This window comes from Dermacentor variabilis, chromosome 11, assembly GCF_050947875.1.
Source record: "Dermacentor variabilis isolate Ectoservices chromosome 11, ASM5094787v1, whole genome shotgun sequence".
In the NCBI taxonomy this organism is placed as follows: Eukaryota; Metazoa; Arthropoda; class Arachnida; order Ixodida; family Ixodidae; genus Dermacentor; species Dermacentor variabilis.
In genome coordinates, this window is record NC_134578.1 from 114,255,370 (window position 1) to 114,277,009 (window position 21,640).

At 47.0% G+C, this 21,640-nt stretch overlaps 1 protein-coding gene across 1 annotated transcript in view; it reads right to left on the reverse strand.

Moving 5' to 3' along the window:
• Nucleotides 1–21,640, reverse strand: part of LOC142563439 (uncharacterized) — a 60,004-nt gene that overhangs the window by 18,666 nt on the left and 19,698 nt on the right. The window contains exons 4-5 of the mRNA XM_075673993.1: nucleotides 19,189–19,257; nucleotides 7,629–7,664 (exon numbers count right to left, since the gene is read on the reverse strand). Of these exons, the coding sequence (XP_075530108.1) occupies nucleotides 7,629–7,664; nucleotides 19,189–19,257 (105 nt within the window). The remainder of the gene's footprint in view (nucleotides 1–7,628; nucleotides 7,665–19,188; nucleotides 19,258–21,640) is intronic.

Sequence of the window (21,640 nt, forward strand, 5' to 3'; positions counted from 1 at the left end):
TCCTAGAGGCCATCAGGTCATCAGGACTTACTCTGAAGCCGGAAAAGTGCCGCTTCGCTTACGAGGAGCTTCTATTTTTAGGCCACGTCATCAGCAAATCTGGAGTCCGCCCCGACCCGCAGAAGATAGCTGCCATAGCAAAGTTCCCACAGCCCATCGACAAGAAGGCAGTGCGTAGATTTCTTGGCATGTGTGCCTACTACAGGCGATTTGTCAAGAACTTTTCACGCATCGCTGAGCCGCTGACGCAGCTAACTAAATGTGACGTCGAGTTCAAGTGGGAAACGCCGCAGGCCGACGCATTTCAAGAACTCAAACGACGCATGCAGTCGCCGCCCGTACTTGCGCACTTCGACGAGCACGCCGATACCGAAATCCACACTGACGCCAGTAGCCTAGGCCTCGGCGCCGTCCTGGTCCAGATAAAAGATGGACATGAACACGTGATAGCTTACGCTAGCCGGTCGTTGTCAAAAGCGGAAGGCAATTATTCTACAACCGAAAAGGAATGCCTCGCCATCGTTTGGGCTACAGCGAAATTTCGCCCTTACCTATATGGCAGGCCATTCAAAGTCGTCAGCGACCATCACGCCTTGTGTTGGCTAGCGAATTTAAAGGATCCCTCAGGACGGCTGGCACGGTGGAGCCTCAGAATACAAGAATACGACATCACTGTAACATACAAGTCCGGACGAAAACACTCGGACGCCGATTGCCTATCACGCGCCCCCATTGAAGCACCGCCGCAAGATGAGGATGACGACGCCTTCCTTGGAATAATAAGCGCGGAAGACTTCGCCGAACAACAACGAGCGGACCCGGAACTTAAAGGCCTCGTCGATTATTTGGAAGGGGACACCGACGTTGTCCCCAGGGCATTTAAGCGCGGATTATCTTCCTTCGCGCTTCAAGACAGTCTACTCGTGAAGAAGAACTTCTCACCAGTCCGCGCCAATTACCTTCTTGTTGTACCGTCAGGACTTCGTCCAGAAGTATTGCACGCCCTACATGACGATCCGACCGCTGTACACCTTGGATTTTCCCGAACACTATCGAGGATACAAGAAAAGTATTATTGGCCACGCCTGACCGCCGACGTCACCCGTTATGTCAGAACATGCCGAGACTGTCAGCGACGCAAGACACCGCCGACAAGGCCAGCCGGATTAGTACAGCCAATCGAGCCTCCCTGCCGACCATTCCAGCAGATCGGGATGGACTTTCTGGGACCCTTTCCGACGTCAATAACCGGAAATAAGTGGATCGTCGTGGCGACGGACTACCTCACCCGCTTCGCTGAAACAAAAGCACTGCCGAAAGGTAGCGCAGCCGAAGTGGCGAAATTCTTTGTCGAAAACATCCTGTTGCGACATGGCGCCCCAGAAGTCCTCATCACCGACCGAGGAACGGCCTTTACAGCCGAGCTCACCCAAGCCATTCTGAAATACAGTCAGACAAGGAACAGGAGGACAACGGCTTACCACCCGCAGATGAATGGTCTTACGGAGCGGCTGAATAAGACCCTCGCCGACATGCTAGCGATGTACGTCGACGTCGAACACAAGACCTGGGATGCCGTCCTGCCGTACGTAACATTCGCTTATAACACGGCGGTACAAGAAACAACACAGATCACGCCGTTCAAGCTGGTCTACGGCAGGAACCCGACGACGACGCTCGACGCCATGCTGCCTCACGTCACTGACGAGGAGAACCTTGACGTCCGTACCTACCTCCAGTGCGCCGAAGAAGCCCGACAGCTCGCCCGCCTGCGAATTAAGAACCAGCAGAGGACCGACAGCCGACACTACAACCTCCGACGACGCTTCGTGGAGTACCAGCCCGGTGACCGTGTTTGGGTTTGGACCCCTATGCACCGACGAAGACTGAGCGAGAAGCTTTTGCGTCGGTATTTCGGACCGTACAAGATCATCCGACGTATTGGCGCACTGGACTATGAGGTCGTGCCAGACGGTATTTCGCTATCACAGCGGCGCCGCTCACGACCTGAAATAGTCCACGTTGTGCGACTCAAGCCCTACTACCAGCGTTAATGAACTTTGTGGCTTCGCGTAACTGACCTTTGGACTTTATTTCTTTTTGTTGTTACTTATGTTTAAGAAGTGTCTTTTGTGTTTCGCTCTCTTATATTTGTAGCATCGGGACGATGCTTTTTAAGAGGGGGGTATTGACACGTGTACTTATCTTTATCGGGCGACCACGTTTCGCCGCTTAACAAATGTAATCGCACAGCGAGGGACGCGCCTGCATGTATCCGACGTTTCTGGAAAGTTATCGATGCTTCTACCCGGCTGTCTGTTGTCGCCGAACCTTGGGTTATCTGATTCCATCGCGTAACGCGAATGGTGTAGAACATTGTGGAAGGCACGCGGGTCCGAACGATTAGTCTGGAACATTCGACGACTGCTCTATAAAAGCCGACGCGCTTGACCCGCTGATCAGATTTCCGACGATCGCCGACCGTGTTCGCCGCTATCGTTGTGCTATAGGTGTAACCTGTTTTTGTGGGCACAGGTTCGCCCAATAAAAGCTAGTTTTGTGTTTCACCGTACTGCTTCTTTCTTCACCGTCACTACCACGTGACAATATTGCCTGCTTTGTCTGTTAACGCATACATCTGATTCTTGCCAATTCCTAGTTCCTTCTTCAGTGCCTTTAGGCTTCCTCCGTTCCTGAGAGCATGTTGAATTCTATCCATATTATACTTCCTTATGTCAGCTGTCTTACGCTTGCTGATTAACTTAGAATGTTCTGCCAGTTCTATTCTAGCTGTAGGGTTAGAGGCTTTCATACATTGGCGTTTCTTGATCTGATCTTTCGTCTCCTGCGGTAGCTTGCTGGTATCCTGTCTAACGGAGTTACCACCGACTTCTATTGCACACCCCTTTATGATGCCCACAAGACTGTCGTTCATTGCTTCAACGCTAAGGTCTTCTTCCTGAATTAAATCCGAATACCTGTTCTGTAGCTTGATCTGGAATTCGTCTATTTTCCCTCTTACCGCTAACTGATTTATCGGCTTCTTATATACCAGTTTCTTCCGTTCCCACCTCAGGTCAGGTCTAGGCTAATTCGAGTTGTTACCATCCTATGGTCACTGCAGCGCACCTTGCTGAGCACGTCAACATCTTGTATGATACCAGGGTTAGCGGAGAGTATAAAGTTTACTTCATTTCTAGTCTCACCGTTCGGGCTGCTCCACGTCCACTTTCGGCTATCGCTCTTGCGGAAGAATGTATTCATTATCCGCATATTATTCTGTTCCGCAAACTCTACTAATAACTCTCCCCTGCTATTCCTAGTTCATATGCCATAATACCCCGCTGCCTTGTCTCCAGCCTGCTTCTTGCCTACGTTGGCATTGAAGTCGCCCATCAGTATAGTGTATTTTGTTTTTACTTTACCCATCGCCGATTCCACGTCTTCATAGAAGCTTTCGACTTCCTGGTCATCATGACTGGATGTAGGGGCATAGATCTGTATAACCTTCATTTTGTACCTCTTATTGAGTTTCACAACAAGACCTGCCACCCTCTCGTTAAAGCTATAGAGTTCCTGTATGTTACCAGCTATATTGTTATTAATCAGGAATCCGACTCCTAGTTCTCGTCTCTCCGCTAAGCCGCTGTAGCACAGGACGTGCCCGCTTTTAGCACTGTATAGGCTTCTTTCGGCCTCCTAACTTCACTGAGCCCTATTATATCCCATTTACTGCCCTCTAACTCCTCCGATAGCACTGCTGGACTCGCCTCACTAGATAACGTTCTAGCGTTAAGCGTTGCCAGGTTCAGATTTCAATGGCGGCCTGTCCAGATCCAGGGATTCTTAGCACCCTTTGCTGCGTCACAGGTCTGACCGCCGCCGTGGTCAGTTGCTTCGCAACTGCTGTGGACTGAAGGCCGGGGTTTGATTGTTGTATTCACATAAGAGTTTGTGGCCAGGTGCTGTACCAGGGTGGTAAATCCTGCTCTGGTGAGGGAGTGCTTTACCGGTTATGGTCACCGGGATCAGGCCGCACTCCAGTCCAGTTTATACAATTTTCATCAACACGCGGATTTTTTTTAATCTGATGGAAATATGCGCGGCACCGGAATTCGAACCACGGTCCTCTTGCACGCGAGGCGGATACTTCAATGCGACCGCTGCACTTCTACGTACTACTACTATTTTGACGTCTACTTTACTACATTACGTTACTTTACTACGTTACTGTTACTACTACTAATGACGTCTAATGAACACTAATGACTGCGAAATGACCAATATGTTTAACGATGGCTTGTAATGACCCCAGTTGATTACAAATGACTAAAAATGCTTAGTAATGACCAGTAATGCCTAATATTCACTGAAATGACTTGTAATGAGTACTAAAGACTGCGAAACACCAGATGTCTCACGACGAATTGTAACGACTAAAATTCATTAGAAATGACAAAAAATGCTTAGTTATGACCAGTAATGACCAGTAATGACTAGTAATGACTAGTAATGACTACGATATGACGAATATCTCTAACGACAACTTGTAACGACTACAATTCACTAGAATTGGCTAAAATGTTTAGTAATGACCAGTAATAACTAATAATGCCTGAAGTTACTTGTTATGAGTACTAATGACTAGGATATGACCAACATCTCTAACGAAGGCTTTTAATGACCGCAGTAGATCACCAATGACTAAAAAGCTGAGTAGTGAGCAGTAACTAAAAGAAAGAGAAAGAGAAGAGGCAAAGTAAAATTGTCGAATGATAATAGGAGGAAGAGTAGGTTTCGCCGTTCATCTCTTAAGACAGATCTTAAGAGACCCCGTAATTTTTTCACTAGGATTTACCGGTTCCTGCATTGCAACATATTAAAGCAGGTCGCCGTTAACAGCACGGTTTGAATAGAGAACGCGAAGGATGGAGCGAAATTTCTGCAATGAGTCGTATTTGCAGCTCATTTTACATTCGTCAAAACACAATTTTATCCAGGCAAAGTAAAATTGTCGAATGATAATAGGAGGAAGAGTAGGTTTCGCCGTTCATCTCTTAAGACAGATCTTAAGAGACCCCGTAATTTTTTCACTAGGATTTACCGGTTCCTGCATTGCAACATATTAAAGCAGGTCGCCGTTAACAGCACGGTTTGAATAGAGAACGCGAAGGATGGAGCGAAATTTCTGCAATGAGTCGTATTTGCAGCTCATTTTACATTCGTCAAAACACAATTTTATCCAGGCAAAGTAAAATTGTCGAATGATAATAGGAGGAAGAGTAGGTTTCGCCGTTCATCTCTTAAGACAGATCTTAAGAGACCCCGTAATTTTTTCTCTAGGATTTACCGGTTCCTGCATTGCAACATATTAAAGCAGGTCGCCGTTAACAGCACGGTTTGAATAGAGAACGCGAAGGATGGAGCGAAATTTCTGCAATGAGTCGTATTAGCAGCACATTTTACATTCGTCGAAACACAATTTTATCCTCTATTCATTTGAGATCTGTTAGCCAGCTAGATTTCCAGGGAAGCAGAAATGCATTTTTTGGATTTTAATTAATCTTTTCATTCATTTCACGGCGATATTTGATACCGATGAGCCTGCTCCCCTGTGTTATTATCGCATAGTAAGTACACTTACCATGCTTTAAGTTTCATTTTTAATATGTTCAGCAACGAAAAAGTAGGTTGCTCCATTTCGCATTGTTGAAATAACATTAGCCCGGGCAGTTCATTAGTTCTTGTGCAATAAAGTACAGCTACAGTTTATTTCGCACTACAGTGTACGTTTAGAAGGCATGCAAGTAATTTGTAGCATCAATTCCTACAATAACAGCTGGCAGGTCTGCAACAACTTGGTCAGCCTCATTCATGTAGACGCACGTTCTGAGAAATATCACTGGTTGCACAACCGCCTTCAGGCGCAATTCTTTAGAGGCAGCGCATTTTGTATTATTGCATCTTCATCTCTTCTCTCTAGTGTTCTCTAATGACGTTTTTGTCCTAGATCAGTGAAGTAATGTAAATTAATATAGGCATCTTCTACGATTCCGCCGCTTTATTCGCTACTTGCTAACATGATACTAACTTGTTTGTGTGTGTTCAAAAATGCGAAGAGCGGCTCGCTGTTTGCAAATATTAAGAAATTTGAAATCACGTCCACACATTATTATGTTTTGTAACTCTCAAGGCCTTCAACATGCTAAGGTCAGTGTTTCTATATAACAAACAATGCTGACAAAAGTGGGCCTGTAGTATACGACTCTAACATTTTTATACATTAGGTATTTCGGACTTTTGTAAATTGCCGCTCTCCAAATGTAACAAATATTTTCTCGAATTATCATGACCAAGAAAGAATTGCATTACTGGAGCAAATACGTAAGTTCGTTCACAGTGACAGCAGAGGAGATTCAGTGTTCTTCATGTTAGCCTATCAGGAAAAAAAAGTATTTCTTCTTGACTGCGCTAACTTGATCTATTCAGGTTTATACGGACCTGCGGAAAAAAAAATTCTGAGTGAGTATGCGTCTACAACGAATTTATTACAGGACTGTTTACATCACAATGCGCCTAACCTAGTAGTATCTCGATAATAGCTTAGTCTATCGCAAAATGAAATTTCACTTGCCAAAGCAAACTATACCTAGTTTTTTTTAAATATTTATGAAGTCTATTATCAAGAGCTTATTTTGAGACATATAGTCTATACCATGCACGTATGACACAATATCATGCCTGAATTTACTTGTTATAGAAGGTCATGCGCTGTGTGTGACCTGGTTTGTATTAGTTATGCTTGCGCAACTTTCGAATCACGCAAGAAATAAAAAGACACAGAAAGAGAACCAAAGATGTACATTGAACTGTTGAAGGTGACAGCCACCTTTTCCTGAGACCATGATATAAGGCACTGTTGTATTTAGGCACGTAATATGCGCGCCTTGCCAGAGTGATGTGTGGAGCGATGAACATGATCAGGTGCCAGCAATTACCTCTGCTATTTGAGTCACCATATTACAGGAACAGCTGTCAGATTTTTGCTGCAAATCACCGCACATTTATCGTACATTTTCTTATTACTTGAATGTAACTAGGAGCTAGAGTGAAACTGTTAGAAAACTAGTGCTCCGTAGGCTTTCTTACAGCATTTTAGGACAGCGTAGCTGTATTAAAAGGTGGCGTCCCTTTATGATAATTTCGTTTCTCCTTGCAGAGAACAGGACCTCCTTTACACGCATATTTGTGGTGACGTACATTATAACTACATTTATATGTTTATTTAAACAATATATATTAGATATCTAACGAATGCATATGTGAAAGAACACATACTGCTTTAGATATGCTTCACCCTGGAAACGTACACGTTCACCGACGCAATTTCAGTAGTTACGCTTTAACTAAGAGCTCCTTGAAAAATCTTATTCAATTCAGTGTCTTTAGCACTTTGTTTGACATCGCCTTGTCCTCATCGAAAAATGTAGCATAGTCTGCAATAATACACTATGTCTTACTATTGAAAGCTGCATCTTCCTATATCGTCTCCTCGCAATTTCAAGACAAAGAAGGTTCGCTCTAGTATTTCAAGCAACAACGTAACATCAAACAAAGGTGTAACTTACCTCGTTACGCACTCCGGAAAGAAAACATTCCACTAACTGAAAAAAATATGCATTAAAGAAAATTATTATAATTTCTTTTTTCGTGTAGTGCTACTTCCACAAATATTTTAGCAAGGTCGAAATAGTGCTCGCCGTAAAACTGCGCCCACGCCCTCGTGACAAATTTATGGTATTCATTCTGCAGACACATCGTTCGCGCATTTATCTATACAATTCATCGGAGTTTACTGATCCTACTTTTATATGAAATAAATGGCAATGAGATTTTCGTACACATAGCAGACGCACGCACACTGACAAAAACGATTACCTTTATAAGATATATATATATATATATAAAGCTGTAGGGAAGCAACGTGCAAGCAGGCAATGAACTCATAGAGGAAATAAAATATTTTTATTCTTGGAAGTCGTACATGCTTCCTCTGCATGACCTGAGTATGACACAAAAGGCCCCATTCAAATGCAATTAAACAGTAATTCGGACATGTTCTAAGTAGATTCGGCATTACCTCAACGCAAAGCAATCCTGGAACTTCTGTCCGGTGACTGAAGGTCAGTTCTTAAGTGCATGAGCCGCAACCCGGGTCGTGGTGGTTGGCACTATCTCCGAGGGTTGTTTGCACTATATACTCTAGTAGCTTATCATCTAGCGCTATATCATCCTCGGCTTAGGCTTCCTCTCCGCACATTCTGCTCTCGCCGATTGTCCCGCCAGTACTCTCGGCCTTGACCTGCATGTTTTGGATCCCGCTGAACCGCAACCCAGTCGTCTCAGTTTCGTCGACTTCTTTCGCTTTGCACCTTCAGCACTGAGTTATGCTGACTTCGTGTCATCCCGACCAGTCACCGACGGTCACTACATCGCGGCTCCTATGCAAGACGTCCTCCTTACACGCGGCATCACAGTACCTCATAGAGTTTTACATATTACGGCGAGTTGCGTCTCCCTGCCAGTGGTCAATTCTCACTTCACGACACAAGTGCTGCCACGCGGGATGTCTCTGGCCCAGCTTTGCTCATTCGAGGATCACTCAGTAGCATCTATTCCAGTAGACGACAGTTCAGCCGATCCCCTCTACCATCGCAGTCGGGAACTTGTACTATTGCCAACTTACAGAAAAATGATTGCACCCGACATGCCGTCTGAGCACGCTCGTGAACTCTACCGCGTTCTGTTTTCCTACAACGATATTTTTTTTTACTTTAACGATCGTCCTTTGGCCCAAACTACAGCTGTTAAACATCGCAATAATACCGGCGATGCCCCTCCTATGCATCGCCGCATAGTAGGTTCGCGAACGGGGAGTCCACCCTTGCAACATGGGACCTCTTCCGCGGTAATTTCCTGAGGACGTTCACGAGCGTTGTCCGAATAGAAACGGCCGAAGTTGTGCTGGAAACCTGAGGCCAACTACCCAATGAGACCATCGCCATCTCCACAGAAGAGATGAAGCGTCTTTTCCGGCACGCCGACCCGGAAATGTCCGAAGAGAAAAAGAAATGCGTTTCTTGATGCGAGGCGTAAAGCAAGAACTTTTCGCCGGACTAATCCGAAACCCACCTAAGACCGTAGCTGAGTTCCTGACAAAAGCTACGACGATTGAGCAAATTTTAGAAATGCGCACTAGGCAATATAACCGCCAAGTGCTCACACCTCAGTGCCCCATCGAAGCACTGGGTTCCGGTGGTCTCCAAGAGACCATCAGGGTCATTGTGTGCGAAGAACTCCGCAAGGTGTTGCCTTCATCGCAGCATCAAGTAGCCTCGATCGCTCACATCGTGAAAGATGAAGTTCAGTGATCGCTGGGAGATTCTGAGGTGCAACGTCAATTACCGCAGCCTCAGCCAGAAACGATGACCTACGCCGCCGTCGCACGCCGTCAAGGTCCCCCTCCACAACCACGCGAGGGCCCTGTAACGCCGGAATTCCGTCGTCCGCCGCCGCCAGAACGACCACATGTCGCCCAGCGCACTTACGCGAGGAAGACGGACATTTGGCGCTCCCCCGACCGCCGCCCGCTCTGCTACGACAGCGGCGAAGCCGGCCACGTCTACCGCCGATGCCCATACCGGGAGATGGGACTGCGAAGGTTCGCCATGAACGCGCCGCGACCACAGCTTGGTGAACGACCTCGCGATATCGCCGACTACCTCGCGACCACTCAGTGGAGCCCTCGACGACCGTCCCGTTCACCGTGATCAGGCCGCTACCTGTCGCCAGAGTGCCGACCATACACTGGGTCAGCCCGGGGCCGGTCTGCGAGCCCATATCCGGAAAACTAAAAGCAGCAACTGATGCAAGTGCGGTTGCTTTTCGTTGAACTGACGAAGATCCTCCGACGCCGACGAAGACGCCAAAGAAAACACCTCGATGACATAACGACACGCCGCCGTCGCGACGAAGTCTGGAAGCAAAGAATGCGTCGACGAAAGACAACCTCACGACGCCACGTATCAGCCACAGGCCAACGCGACGCAGCCGTGATCCGACGCCAAGACCTAACTGTAACGCAAGACAAAGAAACACCGACCTCGACATGCTTCTCGACGGCCACGCAATCACCGCCTTAGTAGACACAGGAGCCGATTACTCCGTCATGAGTGGACCCCTCGCCGCCCAGTTGAAGAAAGGTATGACTGCATGGGAAGGCCCTCTAATTCGAAGCGCTGCAGGACACCTCATCACGCCGACTGGAATCAGCACGGCAAGAATTACCGTTCATGACCGGACTTACCCTGCCACCTTCGTTATCCTCCAGCAGTATTCACGAGACGTCATTCTCGGCATGGACTTCCTGAATCAACACGGCGCAATCATCGACCTGAAGTCGAATCCGTTAACGCTGTCGGAAGATCGAGTGATTCCACCGGAGAGCTCTTGAAGTCACCATGGCTTAAGCGTGCTCGAAAGTCAAGTCAGCATTCCGCCTCGCTCTAGCATTGTCATTTCCGTCGGCACCAAAACACCTGCCGATGTAGAAGGCGTCATTGAGGGTGACCAACGTCTACTGCACGAACGTGAAATTTGCGTCGCAAGGGGGATCGATCGACAGCACGGAGGGAAAACTGAAGTGTTGCTGACAAACTTCAGCCAGGAGTTCAAGCACATCAACAAGGGCACGACGATCGCGTACATCGAGGAAATTCCCGAAACCAGTAATGCGTTTGTCTCTCGGATTCCTCCGCAGCTACCCCGACCACCATGGTTCCCGAACCAGACAACGACATTAATACAAGTCTCCCCATGATTAAGCAACGACAGCTCAGAGTGAGTGAGTGAAAAACTTTATCAGCTCTAGATTCGCTGGTCTTCTGCAGTCTTCAGATGGAATCGTCCATCTTCTAGCACAACGGTCGGTTGCCCTTAGTCCAGGGCTCCGCCGGATGCTGCTGCCAGTTGTGCTCGCCGAATCAGACCTTCTTGGTCGACCTGGCGATCGCTGGAGAGCACTCCCTCCCATTGCTCCGCACTCGGGTTTGGTATAACGCGTACCACGTCTATCTTCTGGCATGCCCACGTTATGTGATACAGCGTGGGTGTTTCGTGGCACCAGGGGCTTTTGTCATTGTATTGTGTGGGATAAATTTTGCTGAGTACGTTTAGGTTCGGGTACGAGCCCGTTTGTAGCTGCCTCCACGCGACAGAGTCCTCTCTGCTAAGGGAGTTGTTCGGTGGTGGATACCGCTTTCTGCAGCCCTTGTAGTAATTTAGTATCGCCGAATAGTCTTGGGGTACAGGTTCGGGCTCCTCGAGGTCGCCTATGTTGGATGCTCGGTAATAAGTGTACCCTCGAGCTATCCTGTCCGCCTCTTGGTTCCCTGCCACTCCCGCCTGTCCCGGCGTCCATACTATCTTATGCCTAATTGGTTCTTCTTTTGTTTGTCGTTCTGTTATGGGGTCTCCGGAGCGGAGTATGCGAAGCGCTCCGTGCCCTATTCTGCCGCGTAGGTATTTGCGGCACGCTGTTTGCGAGTCTGTAAGGATTGTTAGAGACCGTTTAGACCGATATCCCTCCGCTGCCGCTAGAGTGACGGCCGAATCTTCAGCCTCGACTATCGTACAGCCTTGTAGTGATGCGCTGGTGATATCGCGTGGGTTCGAATCAATCACCGTTGCTACCGCGTTGCTGTTGCTCTGCCCCGCTGCTCTGGCGTACGTGGCTGCGTCCAGGTATACTGTCCTTTGTTGGGGTGCTAGTGTCTTTTGTAGGTATTCAGCCCTCGCTTCTCTGCGTGCTTTGTGTAGGTTGGGATCCATGTTCCGGGGTATGGGTGCTACTTTTAGTGTGTTGCGATACTCGTCCGGAATTGTTTCGGTCCTCTGTATCTCTTGAAGTTGGTCGGCGCAGCCTAGTTTCTTCAGGAGCTCCCTGCCAGATGGGGTCTGCTGTAGTCTGCGTTGTTGGGAGACTAGTTGCGCCTCTTTCAATTCGTCGAAGGTGTTGTGTAGTCCTAAGGCTAGGAGCTTTTCGGTTGAGGTGTTGTGTGGAAGGTGGAGTGCGGTTTTGTAGGCTTTGCGTAGAATCGCGTCCGCCTGTTGTACCTCACACTTGATGGGATTGTAGTATGGAAGGGTGTATGCCACTCGGCTGACGACCAAGCTTCTGACCAGCTTGAGTGTGTCCTCCTCTCGCATGCCGTGGCGTCTGTGTGAGATGCGCGTGATCATGCGGGCCACTTGTAGGGTGGATGCCTTGAGTAGGGCGAGGGTGTGGGTGCAGCGTTGGTTTGACTGTATCCACATCCCCAGGATTCTGATGAGCGCCTTTTCCGGTATCGGCTTCCCCTCGAGGTAGACGTTGAGCTTTAACTCGTCGCTGGTGGGGACTGTGCGGTTTTGCTTTCCTCTCCAAACTCTCAGCAGCTCGGACTTCTCAGTGGAGCAGGCTAGCCCTCTTGCTCTGACGTAGTCCTCTACGCAGGTGGCTGCCTCTTGTAACTTCTCTTCTTTCTGTCTGAGCCAGCCTGTGTTAACCCAGATGGTGATGTCGTCGGCATACATGGCATGGTGTATGCCGTCGATTTCATTTAACTGTTTTGCCAAGCCAATCATTGCTATGTTGAAAAGCGTGGGGGAGATGACCGACCCTTGAGGCATCCCTTTGTTTGGAGTAAGGAACTTCTCTGATCGGAGCCCTCCGAGGCCAATTGTTGACTCGGGAACGTCCCCAGGAGCGGGGAGAATATAATAATGGCTTTGGATATCAAGGGGGCTTTTGACAATGTAAGCCACGAAGCTATCCTCACGGGCATGAACGAACTGAACTGCGGGAGGAGAGTCTACGGCTACGTCAAAGCCTTCCTTTCAAACAACAGCTCAGAAGTCTGCTCCGACGATACAAAGGCTGCTTTTCAACGTCATCGAGGATTCGACAAACACCACATGCAAAGCATCGAATAATCACGGAGGAGTGCGCTCGACCACTCAGCCAGAGCCCTTAACGAGTTTAACCGCGAAAACGCGAAGCTATAAGACAAAAAGACGACGAAATTCTGCGCTACGACATCATGCTGCCATCAAAAAGCCCGTGGGCATCCCCTGTTCTTTTGGTGAAAAGGACGGACCCTTACGCTTCTGCGTCGGTTACCGTCGACTGCACAAGATCACAAAGAAGGGTGTAAACACCCTACAACGCATACACGACGCATTAGATCGGCTCTGCAACACAAAATACTCGTCGATGGATCTCAAGTCTGGCTACTGGCAAATAGTAGTCGACGAGAGATCACAAAAGACCACCTTCATTACGCCAGATGGTCTCTATGAGTTTACGTTCATGCCATTCGGATTATGCTCGGCGCCTACAACGTGCCAGCGCGTCATGGACACGGTGTTAGCAGGATTTAAGTGGCTGACCTGTTTTGTTTACTTGGATGACGTCGTCGTCTTCGCCTGAAATTGCAACGATCACCTTAGGCGGCTTGCGACAGTACTAGAGGCCATCAAGTCATCAGGGCTCACTCTGAAGCCAGAAAAGTGCCGCTTCGCTTACGATGAGCTTCTGTTCCTAGGCCAAGTCATCAGGAAGTTTGGAGTCCACCCCGACCCGCACAAGACAACTGCCATCTTCAAAGTTCCCGCAGCCCATCGACAAGAAGGCAGTGCGTAGATTCCTTGGCATGTGTGCCTACTAGAGACGCTTTGTCAAGGACTTTTCACGCATCTCTGACACAGCTAACTAAATGTGACGTCGAGTTCAAGTGGGAAACGCCGCAGGCAGGTGCATTTCACGAACTAAAACGATGCAAGCAGTCGCCGCCAGTACTTGCACATTTCGACGAAGACGCCGATCCTGAAATCCATGCTGACGCCAGTAGCCTAGGCCTCGGTGCTGTCCTAGTCCAGAAGAAAGACGGACATGAACCGGTTATATCTTATGCTAGGCGGTCGCTGTCAAAATCGGAAGGCATTTATTTTACAACCGAAAAGGAATGCCTCGCCATCGTTTGGGCTAGAGTGAAATTTCGCCCTTACCTATATGGCAGGCCATTCAAAGTTGTCAGCGACCACCACGCCTTGTGTGGGCTGGGGAATATAAAGGATCCTTCAGCACGGCTGGCGCGGTGGAACCTAAGACTGCAAGAATATGTTATCACTGTAACCTATAAGTCCGGACGAAAACACTCTGAAACACGCGCCCCGATTGACTCGCCGCCGCAAGACAACGAAGATGACGACGCCTTGCTTGGCATTTTAAGCGCGGGAAACTTCGCCGAACAGCAGCGAGCAGAGCCGGAGTTGCAAAACCTCGTCGAGTATTTGGAAGGGCACACCGACGTTGTCCCTAGGGCATTTAGGCGAGGATTGTCTTCCTTCTTGCTTCAAAACAACCTACACGTAAAGAATAGCTTCTCACCAGCGCGCGCCAACTACCTTCTTGTTGTCTCGTCAGGACTGCGTCCAGAAGCATTGCACGCCCTACGGGACGATCCGACCGCTGGACACCTCGGATATTCCCGGACGCTATCGATGATACAGGAAAGGTATTAATGGCCGCGCCTGACAGCCGACGTCACCCGTTATGTCAGAACATGCCGAGGCTGTCAGCGATGCAAGACACCACCGACGAGGCCAGCGGAATTACTACAGCCAATCGAGCCTCCTTGCCGACCATTCCAGCAGATCGGGATGGACTTGTTGGAACCCTTTCCGACGTCAACAACCGGAAATAAGTGGATCGTCGTGGCGACGGACCACGTCACCCGCTTCGCTGAAACTAAAGCACATCGAAAGGTAGCGCAGCCGAAGTGGCGAAATTCTTTGTCGAAAACATCCTGCTCTGACATGGCGCCCCAGAAGTCCTCATCACCGACAGAGGAACGGCCTTTACAGTGGAGCTCCCCCAAGCCATTCTGCAATACCGTCAGACAAGGCACACGAGGACAACGGCCTACCACCCACAGACTAATGGTCTTACGGGGCGTCTGCATAAGACCCTCGCCGACATGCTAGCAATGTACGTGGACGTCAAACACAAGACCTGGGATGCCGTCCTGCCGGACGTAACATTCGCTTACAACGCGGCGGTGCAAGAAACACCACAAGTCCCGCCGTTTAAGCTGGTTTAAGGCAGGAAACCGAAGACGACGCTCGACGCTATGCTGCCGAACCTCACTGACGAGTAGAATCCTGACCTCGCTACCTATCTCCAGCGCGCCGAAGAAGCTCGATAGCTCGCCCGCCTACGGATCTAGAACCAGCAGCCTACCGACAGCCGAAACTGCAAGCTCCGACCACGCTTCGTCGAGTACCAGCCCGGCGACCGTGTTTGGGTATGGACCCCGATACGCCGACGAGGACTGAGTGAGAAGCTATTGCGACGCTATCTCGGACCCTACAAGTTCATCTGACGTATTGGCGCGCTGGACTATGAGGTCGTGTCAGACGGCATTTCGCATTCACAGCGGCGCCGCGCACGATCTGAAGTGGTCCACGTGGTGCGTCTTAAACCCTTTTACGAACGCTGACGAAATTCCTTATTTTGTTGTTTTCTTTGCTGCGAGTGCTTTTATTTATTACTTTCGTTTGTTTGCAGCATCGGGTCGATGCTTTTTAAGAGGGGGGTTTTGACACGTGTACTTGTCTTTATCGCGCGACACGTTTCACCACCTAAGAAATCTTATCGCACAGCGCAGGACGCGCTTGCATGTGTGCGAAGTTTCTGGAATGTTATCGATAGTTTCATCCGCTGTCGTGGCCAAACCTTGCGTAATCTGATATCGTGTATGCGCGACGCGAAAGGCGTAGAACTTTGTGGAAGACATACGGGTCCCAGCGATTACTATGGTACATTCGACGACTGATGCATAGAAGTCGACGCGCTTGACCTGCTGATCAGATTTTCGACGATCGCCGACTGTGTTCGCCGCTATCGTTGTGCTTTAAGTGTAGCCTGTCTTTGTGGGCACAGGTTCACCCACTAAAGGCTAGTTTTGCCCTTCGCAGTATTGCTACTGCGTTCTTTAACGTCACTACCACGTGACAATAGGATAAGATTGTTTCTACTCATCACTAAAATTAGGGGATTTGCATGCAATTTACGGTTCATTTTACAACTTACGGTGTGGTTGTTCTAGCACACAAAAGAAAGGAAACAGATTTTGTTTTCTTATCGGAATAAAAGTATCACCTAGCGAACAAACAGCTACACATTACCAAAGTTTGTATGAATATTAAAAAAAAACAAAATATGTTTTATGATTATGACCAACCTGAGGTATTTTGATCTTCTGCGTTGCTTATTGTTCCCATGATCTTGGATTTCTATACCTGATACCTCGACTGAGCCTTAGAGATTATTGAAAGTTGTTAGTGATCTTGCAATGGGGCTAATTGGTAAAACATCACTGTGTAGACGCTGTGTTTTATGTTTAGCGAAGGGCTGGTTTGGAACAACAAGGCGCACAAAGTGAAGCGTGAACTCACAACTGGTTTATTTTAATGCGAAACAGTTGTCTCCGAGTGCAACGACTTTATTGCAGGCGGGTATGCATGAGGTCGGATGTGGCATGTGAGCGTTTTAGGGTATAAGATTTTTGTGGTACTTCAGAATATCTCACCACTTTCGTGATTCTTTTCAGTTGATGGCGTAGTCTACAAATATGTGTCACACAGGTGACTGAGTACGTGCAACTGGGTATATGCAGTGGTGTGAGTGGATTATTATATGTCAATGCTATTTAATGAATCTCTAGTCACATGCACACTGTCTATGAGTGGATAAACGGGAAGGTGGTCTTTCAATATAAATCAGGTAACCGCAACACGCCTAATAAATAACGTCGCACTTTCATGGCTGGTGCACGTTTTCTTGAGAATAATCCGTTCTTCACCTCTGCAGCAGAGTATAGATTTCCCGAAACTATTTCATGTGAAACGTCACTGCAGCTTCTTTCGCTCATAAGTTAAATCGAATCTTAGACTGTTCTGCATATGTAGAATGCACTTTTTTCGCTAAGGTGTTTGACGCAGTTTCTCGCAAGCATATTTGTTCAAAATAAGTAACCTAATCATCTATCCTGAAGCACTGCACTTGATTGAGCGTTTTCTTGCAAATCCCGCTCGCTATGTTACATCTAATGGACGCAGTTGCTTTTTCAGTGATCTTCATTCTGGCCTAATGAAATGTTCGGTTCTGCGCACACTGATTTTTTCATACATATTAACAATTACCTACTTCACGGCTACACCGTCCTCTAAGATGTACTTCCCGTTTATATTCGATTTCTTGCAAAAAATACTGAAGAAATCAACGTAACCAACCATAACTTGATCTTGCTTCAATACTGTATGGCGTAACTCTTCATTTATGTGAGCAAATATTAACAAATGCAAAATACACATCTCTTCGCGGGTGAATCGCCACCAATATTGCTACCACCTGAACAACGTTCAACAATTAACTTGTACAAGTACCTTGGTGTCCACATAACTGCCAACTTGTACCCACCTGACCACGCCATCGTCCTACGCTCGCCGTCATTCCGTTACGTTCATACGATCGTGATCACGCTGCTGTCGTTATAGCATCTTGAACGTTTCAGGATCGCCATCTCATTACGTCGTGCTGTCGTCATATACCCCATTTATCTTTCAATCGAGATTAGTTCTTCTTCGTTACCCCATCGCCGTTATTGCCTCGTTGTCATACAGTCATCATTATGCCGTTATGATTGTGGGCGACCTTGGTAATCGAGTCCTATTGCAATGTGGTCCGCTACCGCAGACCCTGTATGTAGCATACAGCCGGAGCAACGTTGCTCTTATAATGATGGCTACATTTTTTAAATATACGTCACTTTATAAAAACAGCGTGTTCCCAAATTGCGTGAGGGCAGTTGAATGACGATCAGTGTACAATAATGATGGCTTGAGGATGAAGGCATGACGAGAGGTGAAGAATGATGCCGAAATGACAAGATCGGAAAGACCGCGACGGTTTCAGGACGATGATATGAGAATGAATACAGGACGCCCTTGAAGTGACGACTATGGTATCACGATAGTGGACGACAAAGCTGAAATGACGTCGATGCAAAAGAGCACACACCTATGGCCTAAGATAATAAAATCCTCCATGCGCCACTGAGTCGGCGCAGACGGCGTGACAACGACGACGGTTTGAGCAGTGTCAGACGACTTAGCTAAAATAACGACAATGGACCGGCCACCATGGAATCATGACCACGAGCACTATCCTAGTGGTCAAAGCTAGCAGAAAATTTTGGGTTACCCAGTTGGCGTAAGAAGATAGATAGATAGATAGATAGATAGATAGATAGATAGATAGATAGATAGATAGATAGATAGATAGATAGATAAATAGATAGATAGATAGATAGATAGATAGATAGATAGATAGATAGATAGATAGATAGATAGATAGATAGATAGATAGATAGATAGATAGATAGATAGATAGATAGATAGATAGATAGATAGAATTTTGGGTTACCCAGTTGGCGTAAGAAGATAGATAGATAGATAGCTAGATACCGACGAAAAAGTATTATTGTATCATGTTTCTTCTGTTTTACGTAGCTTTTTCTTGTTCTGTAAATAAGCCGCAGGCTTTTACAGAAAATCACCCAGTTGCGAATTCGCGCTTCGACTTGTCTATCGTCTTGATGCTAACGAGTGCTTGTCACGCCTTCAGCAGTGCCTGTCCTTATCATACTGCATTGTTATATTTAAGTTTATTAAAATGTGATATTTTTGCTTCTTCTTACCATACTGCTAACTAACATCTTGCATACTCACATTTGGACAAATTAAGATCTATGTAATAATATTACCTATCTTCGAGCCCTCCCTGTTATCATGCCCGATGGCAGGGAGAGTATATACAATAATGATAAATAAATACATTTGTAAAAAACGACGTAGAATAAATCTTACATGAAACCTTCATTAAACAAGAGAGAACAAGGAGAAGGCGGGAAATGGAAATGCAAGCCGATGAGCAAAAGGAGAACAAGTCGAAAGCGGGAGCCCGCTTTCACCGAATAACAAGAGTAATAAGATAAGTATTGTCTGCGTCAAAAGAAAGAGACATACCTGTTCTGGTTCTTTTTCTGGTATAGTGTCTTTGCACGTGTTGTAGAGCCTGCATGCGAAAAACAGGAGCTGCGAAGAGAGTGGTTAAAAATCTCAAGTTTTTTTTTTCTGACACTCACACATCGACCGCAATTTTTTTCTATTGACCGTTTTCGTAGCCACCATTTGTTCGTAGCATAATATTGGCGGAATATTGCACCAATGTTGGGAGTCATCCATAAATGTAACAGTGAAGGGCGGTTTAATTTGTAGCTAAAAAAAACATAAGGTACTCATTACTTTACGGACAAGCACTTCACAGATTGACCTATGGGACCAAGCTATAGAAAATCAGCGTTAATCAATGTGGTGATATTGGCTGATTAGCATAGACTTCCATACGGTGCACCTTCGGCTAGGACACACACCGTCACCAGCCTATGTTTTATTGCCGGGCAGCCAAATCGCAGCGTAGTACGTGCTTATGCTTCTTGATTTGGCGCGAGCATCATTGTGTTTTATAAGCTCAGTAGACGCCAAGGAGAACCGGTGACCGCAGATACGACCTCCACGTGCGAAGGCCACGAAACTTGCATGTACGCATGTTACGTAGCAAAGTTTTCCATTATGAATTTGGCCATGTCGGTAGCCACTGTTTCTTTCTGCATCTTTCTTTTTTCATGGTCTCATGAGTTGTCTCATCTTCGTGGCTGGAGCTTGAGACGTTCTTTTGCCTCTGTTAATTATGTGCTTTATGTGCATTCGCTTTCAGAAATTTTGAAGCAATGTATACATTACTAAACGCGGAGTTGTCGCCTGTCGAAATGTCCAAATGGAAACGCGCCAGGCATATCATTGCGTTAGCTTTCCCATGATAAAATCCTAAAGCTGTTCTACGCCGCTTGTACACACATGCGTCAGTGGTAAAATGGATTCTGTATACGGGTTCTGTTCTAAGATCCATGTGTTCGAATCCATCCGAGGGACAATATTAAGAATGTTTATTTGAGTAGTTATAATACCATACTTATTTGAAAATGATCCGTTCGCAACGTCACGAAGCCGTTAGAAGCCAGAACGACAAAGTACAAGCAAACCTATGTACTGACCATCACTCCCATGCATGCTGAACCGCCCTGCCTGAAGCTCCAGTAGACAGTAATGGGAATTTTTTATCCAGTATTTAATGCATGAAAATCTACAGTGCCCATGACAGGGATTCTGTACAAAGGGACCGCGAATATTTGACGTCGGTTGGCGCTCCACGAAATTGTCGGCTAGCGCATTATACGGTATACCGGATGTCAGGGCAACATGTATTGAGCCTACGCCTGATATTCAAACCGCATCTGGAACCCTCAGCAGCGGGCCACATACCATCCCGATGGACGTGTGGCTTATGCTGGCCTTGCCGTGAGCCCATTTTCTCTTTATTTTTAATTTATCTGATAAGTATCCAAAATACAGACATTCAGCCGCTTAGTAATATTAACATTGCCATTCTTTTGAAGGAGCGGTGAAGGGAATAGAGCAGTTTAGCTTGTCGGCTGTCTAGCAGACTCCCAGAAATGGCAGCTTTCGAAGAGGGGTGTGCCATGATTTGTCGTCAGGACATAGCCTCAACTACAGACGCATGATGTGCAATCATGCTAACAACTGATCACACTTCTTGCTTTCATTGTAGTTTATTCCAAGCCTTGCTTCATTTTCACTCTCATACGACGCCGTAAGGTAGGTTCGCTGCTACCTCGGTTGCACCCTTACCTAATGGTACGATCTTTTTGAGTGAGAAGTCACGCACGACCGGCAACGCTGAGTGAATTCCACGCCTGGTGGTTACTGTCCTGCCTCAATTGCCAGCGTCCTTGTGAGAATGCAAGTTCGTATTGGTGGCGCCTACTTAGCTTTGCTGCTCTCAAGGTTTCACGTACGAACAAAATACACACTCACACACTGGATGGTGCAATATGTAAACACTATCATAACAGGCCCGCCGCAACTTCAGGAAGAAATCCAGCGTACTGTGTTTTTGCGAATTTACTACTGGTACAAAAGAAAAGTTCGTTTTACCTTATATTATCTACAGCTTGTACTGTAGTGCTGGCTATCTGTCTCTTATATGACCAAATAAGCAGGGCCCAGTCTCCCGTCAACGGGAGATCAGCCTTTCCTAGGACCACAAGCAGAATAGCATGTGCGCGCGCGTGCTCGCGCACACACACACACACACACACACACACACACACACACACACACACATATATATATATATATATATATATATATATATATATATATATATAAGCAAAGCGTCGAATCACTGGATACTGCAGTGAAACAGGGCAAGAAATAGAAGGAGGACGTACGACCATTTGAAATCCTGAGACACTACAACACTATATTTCCTAGTTTCACAGATAGTTACCTACAAAAGTGGACAAAATTCATGCATCTTGGGGATAACGCATGCAGA